Genomic DNA, 5,944 nt, shown 5'->3' on the forward strand with positions numbered 1-5,944 from the left:
GTGGTCTCTGGAAAGAGGTAAAGAGTAAAAACACCTTTCTGAAACAACTGTACACTAAATGAGCTAGGAGGGGGGCACTGAAGTCTAATCTGTTAAAGAAATTTAGTAAAACCAAAAAATAGCTAACAGTCTACTTTTTCTTCCAGTCTGGTGTAAAAATGGGATATTTGGCAGTTCATATCTCTCCAAGATCTGTATTTAAAGAATTGGAAGCTCTCTACGAAGTTGCAGATGAGTGTGAGACATTCGCAGGCACTTCGGTAAGATCATTTTCATTGTTGTATACATGAGCAAACATTGTTCATAAATTAAACGAAAGCTACGATTTTTGTGCATTTGATCATTTTAGGGAAAATTTTGCTTCTTCTCAACTTGAATAGGGACCTGCTTTCATGTGTGTGCAGCTAAAGTACCCACAAGGACTACTGCTGCACTCAATCATCTCTGAGCAAGTAGAGGCATCTTAGTCAAGATGCAGTTACCACAAATGGGCAAAATAAATGGGAGATTATAAGCTACATGGCACCAAATTGAAAGTCAGATTGTTGGTAAATGAAAACAATGTGTTGGTCAATAAAAACGGACCGCGTAGTTAAGGGAAATGCACGAACTGAGGTTACATCTACGATTTCCACTTCAACCCCTTAGAATCCGGTCTTTTTGGGCGACATGAACGCCAATTGCTCTTACCTCTCTAAGGAAGATCGAGACAAACTTCGTTTGAGAAGAGACATTCGGTATAAATGGCGCATTGCGGATGATATGGACACGACTGTATTCGAAACATGCTGCGCCTATGACAGGTTCATTTTTCTTCTGTCACTTGCATGAATCACTCTCGTTTCTCTCTCAATGTTTTGCCTTTTCAGAGCATACAACCACCTCCACGCAATTCATTTGTCAGTTTAGCGTTTGGTGAATCTGCCAAATTTGAAATAACTCAGATATCAAAAGAATGGTTCGTTACCTAAGCAAAGTAGTAAATAATCTTATATTTCATTTAACCAAGAAGTCGGAAGCTTACTTTTGGCATTCGATGTTGTTACAGTAGACAGTTTTATTCTTCTGCTTTCACGTAATAAATCCGCGTTTTACTACACCAACGGTAAGCTAAAGCTTGATATGTAAAAATGAAAAGGGCCAAGGGGTGCGTAGTCGAGGATGTCGTGCCCCGTCGGCCTCTATCCATATCCATCTTCGTTATCGATTTAACGACTTGCATCCTTGAATTAGATTTTATAATAACGACTTACTTTAACTTATAGCTTCAAGGTTCCTCCAGTTCAGTGTAGCACCGATCACAAAGGAGATAAAAGGGGAATTTAAATGTGTTTTCTGTTTACACCTCCTGGCAAGTAAGTGAAGCACAGCCTACAAGAAGGACGGTGATGCAGGGAAAGGCGCTTCATTTCTCAGCGATCGAGTGTTATTAATCTTGTGTCTGTGTGTTTTAACAATGTCCTTAGCAAAGCAGCTCGTGGTGCTTAGATAGAAGACTTCACCTGACATATGCATTGCCATGATAAAAAACAATGGTTTATTCTAATTTCACCACTCCGTCCAAAAAATCTTATGGGAATGCTACTTAATGTCGGGACCGACAGATTCCGTGAAGTGAGAAAAGATAAATCTGAAAACGGAAGTTGCATCATGTCGTCTGGACAGCAGAAAAATATCTGGCCCATTCGCTTACTTGACTGAGATGGGTGAATAGACCTACATACCTTAGCGAAGATAGAATAATGTCGTTATACCACCCTTTCTTTTAAATGACTGATGATTCCATGACAAATCCACCTTTCCATTTGTCAATTCTTATTTAAAGCTTTGTCTTAGCGGGCAGACTTTGTGGAGGCAATTGCTTGCTGCAGCTGATCCCATGCCAATACCGATGCAGCACACGCACTTTAAATTACGGCAAACCTACCAGACACATTGTCTACCGATGTTACAAATAGACAACATTGCTGCACCTCATTTCCACTACAGTGGCAGATTTCGTGCCCATGATATGTTTCGGTTGTCAGCCAATGTTTCAATGGGATAGAAATGCTTATCAAAAATGCTCTACACTAAACCTGAGTACTTCTTACTGAGTGCCTAAGTCATCCTACACACTACAACCATTCTTAAAATTTCTTTCAGTTTACATGATATATCTCCAATCCTTCATTCGATTTCGAACCATATTCTGAGTTTTACGAAGCCTCACGATAGTTTCTTGAATGTAACAGCTAATTTTACCTTGGCTGACTGAAGTTTGGTTTTCCAGATCATCATTATTGGGGGTTTTTTGATCCCTAAACGAGTAAGAAGCTCTGTAGCACCTTGCAGCTTCTTGAAATGATTGGAGACCTGATACTAGGGTCGAAAATGTACCATTAAGGTGCTGAAAAGATGGATGCTACCGGCGTGATCCCCGGGGCCTTACCGCTGTGAGGATCTACAAACGCCGACCATTCAGCGTCAAGGAAACCAAAACGATTATCACTGCACTATAATACTGGGTGAAATTAGGCTGTTTTTAATATGAGGAGATGGATGAACATTGTGTTGTGTGATAAATATGAAGAGGAAGCACTGCTTGAGCAAGCGAGAATTGAATGCGCTGTGACTTGCAGGGTCATAGTCAAGAGCCCCGAAATGGAAAGACGAATTCCTACTGCAAATCCTTTCAACTTTCGAGAGGAATACAAGCTGGACCTATAGAAGGTTGGTTACCAAGTTGTCCTTCACCTAACACCTAATGCAAACTTATATGCCCGAAAGTAGCATCAATTTGATGCTTTGCTGATGCGGATGCATCTGCACCTCTTTCGTGTGTACACTCGTTTATACCACTGACAGTGCTCAGCCTCTTGAAGCAGCGCAGTGACCTCCGACCCTTCATTTTGTTATAAGGACATGTGACGTTGGTGGTAATCTTATTTTAGGCAAAAGAAGTCAGCGATCACTGCCCCGTCGAATTTGACATTAACTGAATTGCTGCGACACCTGTGATACTACGTATTTTTTCTACATACCCACACCGGTTTCCCTACTTTTTCTTCCAGTCTGGTGTAAAAATGGGATATTTGGCAGTTCATATCTCTCCAAGATCTGTATTTAAAGAATTGGAAGCTCTCTACGAAGTTGCAGATGAGTGTGAGACATTCGCAGGCACTTCGGTAAGATCATTTTCATTGTTGTATACATGAGCAAACATTGTTCATAAATTAAACGAAAGCTACGATTTTTGTGCATTTGATCATTTTAGGGAAAATTTTGCTTCTTCTCAACTTGAATAGGGACCTGCTTTCATGTGTGTGCAGCTAAAGTACCCACAAGGACTACTGCTGCACTCAATCATCTCTGAGCAAGTAGAGGCATCTTAGTCAAGATGCAGTTACCACAAATGGGCAAAATAAATGGGAGATTATAAGCTACATGGCACCAAATTGAAAGTCAGATTGTTGGTAAATGAAAACAATGTGTTGGTCAATAAAAACGGACCGCGTAGTTAAGGGAAATGCACGAACTGAGGTTACATCTACGATTTCCACTTCAACCCCTTAGAATCCGGTCTTTTTGGGCGACATGAACGCCAATTGCTCTTACCTCTCTAAGGAAGATCGAGACAAACTTCGTTTGAGAAGAGACATTCGGTATAAATGGCGCATTGCGGATGATATGGACACGACTGTATTCGAAACATGCTGCGCCTATGACAGGTTCATTTTTCTTCTGTCACTTGCATGAATCACTCTCGTTTCTCTCTCAATGTTTTGCCTTTTCAGAGCATACAACCACCTCCACGCAATTCATTTGTCAGTTTAGCGTTTGGTGAATCTGCCAAATTTGAAATAACTCAGATATCAAAAGAATGGTTCGTTACCTAAGCAAAGTAGTAAATAATCTTATATTTCATTTAACCAAGAAGTCGGAAGCTTACTTTTGGCATTCGATGTTGTTACAGTAGACAGTTTTATTCTTCTGCTTTCACGTAATAAATCCGCGTTTTACTACACCAACGGTAAGCTAAAGCTTGATATGTAAAAATGAAAAGGGCCAAGGGGTGCGTAGTCGAGGATGTCGTGCCCCGTCGGCCTCTATCCATATCCATCTTCGTTATCGATTTAACGACTTGCATCCTTGAATTAGATTTTATAATAACGACTTACTTTAACTTATAGCTTCAAGGTTCCTCCAGTTCAGTGTAGCACCGATCACAAAGGAGATAAAAGGGGAATTTAAATGTGTTTTCTGTTTACACCTCCTGGCAAGTAAGTGAAGCACAGCCTACAAGAAGGACGGTGATGCAGGGAAAGGCGCTTCATTTCTCAGCGATCGAGTGTTATTAATCTTGTGTCTGTGTGTTTTAACAATGTCCTTAGCAAAGCAGCTCGTGGTGCTTAGATAGAAGACTTCACCTGACATATGCATTGCCATGATAAAAAACAATGGTTTATTCTAATTTCACCACTCCGTCCAAAAAATCTTATGGGAATGCTACTTAATGTCGGGACCGACAGATTCCGTGAAGTGAGAAAAGATAAATCTGAAAACGGAAGTTGCATCATGTCGTCTGGACAGCAGAAAAATATCTGGCCCATTCGCTTACTTGACTGAGATGGGTGAATAGACCTACATACCTTAGCGAAGATAGAATAATGTCGTTATACCACCCTTTCTTTTAAATGACTGATGATTCCATGACAAATCCACCTTTCCATTTGTCAATTCTTATTTAAAGCTTTGTCTTAGCGGGCAGACTTTGTGGAGGCAATTGCTTGCTGCAGCTGATCCCATGCCAATACCGATGCAGCACACGCACTTTAAATTACGGCAAACCTACCAGACACATTGTCTACCGATGTTACAAATAGACAACATTGCTGCACCTCATTTCCACTACAGTGGCAGATTTCGTGCCCATGATATGTTTCGGTTGTCAGCCAATGTTTCAATGGGATAGAAATGCTTATCAAAAATGCTCTACACTAAACCTGAGTACTTCTTACTGAGTGCCTAAGTCATCCTACACACTACAACCATTCTTAAAATTTCTTTCAGTTTACATGATATATCTCCAATCCTTCATTCGATTTCGAACCATATTCTGAGTTTTACGAAGCCTCACGATAGTTTCTTGAATGTAACAGCTAATTTTACCTTGGCTGACTGAAGTTTGGTTTTCCAGATCATCATTATTGGGGGTTTTTTGATCCCTAAACGAGTAAGAAGCTCTGTAGCACCTTGCAGCTTCTTGAAATGATTGGAGACCTGATACTAGGGTCGAAAATGTACCATTAAGGTGCTGAAAAGATGGATGCTACCGGCGTGATCCCCGGGGCCTTACCGCTGTGAGGATCTACAAACGCCGACCATTCAGCGTCAAGGAAACCAAAACGATTATCACTGCACTATAATACTGGGTGAAATTAGGCTGTTTTTAATATGAGGAGATGGATGAACATTGTGTTGTGTGATAAATATGAAGAGGAAGCACTGCTTGAGCAAGCGAGAATTGAATGCGCTGTGACTTGCAGGGTCATAGTCAAGAGCCCCGAAATGGAAAGACGAATTCCTACTGCAAATCCTTTCAACTTTCGAGAGGAATACAAGCTGGACCTATAGAAGGTTGGTTACCAAGTTGTCCTTCACCTAACACCTAATGCAAACTTATATGCCCGAAAGTAGCATCAATTTGATGCTTTGCTGATGCGGATGCATCTGCACCTCTTTCGTGTGTACACTCGTTTATACCACTGACAGTGCTCAGCCTCTTGAAGCAGCGCAGTGACCTCCGACCCTTCATTTTGTTATAAGGACATGTGACGTTGGTGGTAATCTTATTTTAGGCAAAAGAAGTCAGCGATCACTGCCCCGTCGAATTTGACATTAACTGAATTGCTGCGACACCTGTGATACTACGTATTTTTTCTACATACCCACACCGGTTTCC

General features: G+C 40.9%; 1 protein-coding gene across 1 annotated transcript in view; it reads left to right on the top strand. All coding sequences in view use genetic code 11, as the record gives it.

Annotated features, from left to right (window-relative positions):
- The window catches only part of EGR_11045 (hypothetical protein), a gene marked incomplete at both ends in the record, with an annotated part of 13,403 nt that extends 8,239 nt beyond the window's left edge, over positions 1 to 5,164 (top strand). The window contains 6 exons of the mRNA XM_024500294.1: positions 123 to 260; positions 870 to 958; positions 2,146 to 2,227; positions 3,054 to 3,167; positions 3,777 to 3,865; positions 5,053 to 5,164. Of these exons, the coding sequence (XP_024345292.1) occupies positions 123 to 260; positions 870 to 958; positions 2,146 to 2,227; positions 3,054 to 3,167; positions 3,777 to 3,865; positions 5,053 to 5,164 (624 nt within the window). The remainder of the gene's footprint in view (positions 1 to 122; positions 261 to 869; positions 959 to 2,145; positions 2,228 to 3,053; positions 3,168 to 3,776; positions 3,866 to 5,052) is intronic.
- Positions 5,165 to 5,944: the final 780 nt, after the last annotated feature.

Source organism: Echinococcus granulosus, assembly GCF_000524195.1.
Source record: "Echinococcus granulosus chromosome Unknown EG_S00345, whole genome shotgun sequence".
Taxonomy (NCBI): Eukaryota; Metazoa; Platyhelminthes; class Cestoda; order Cyclophyllidea; family Taeniidae; genus Echinococcus; species Echinococcus granulosus.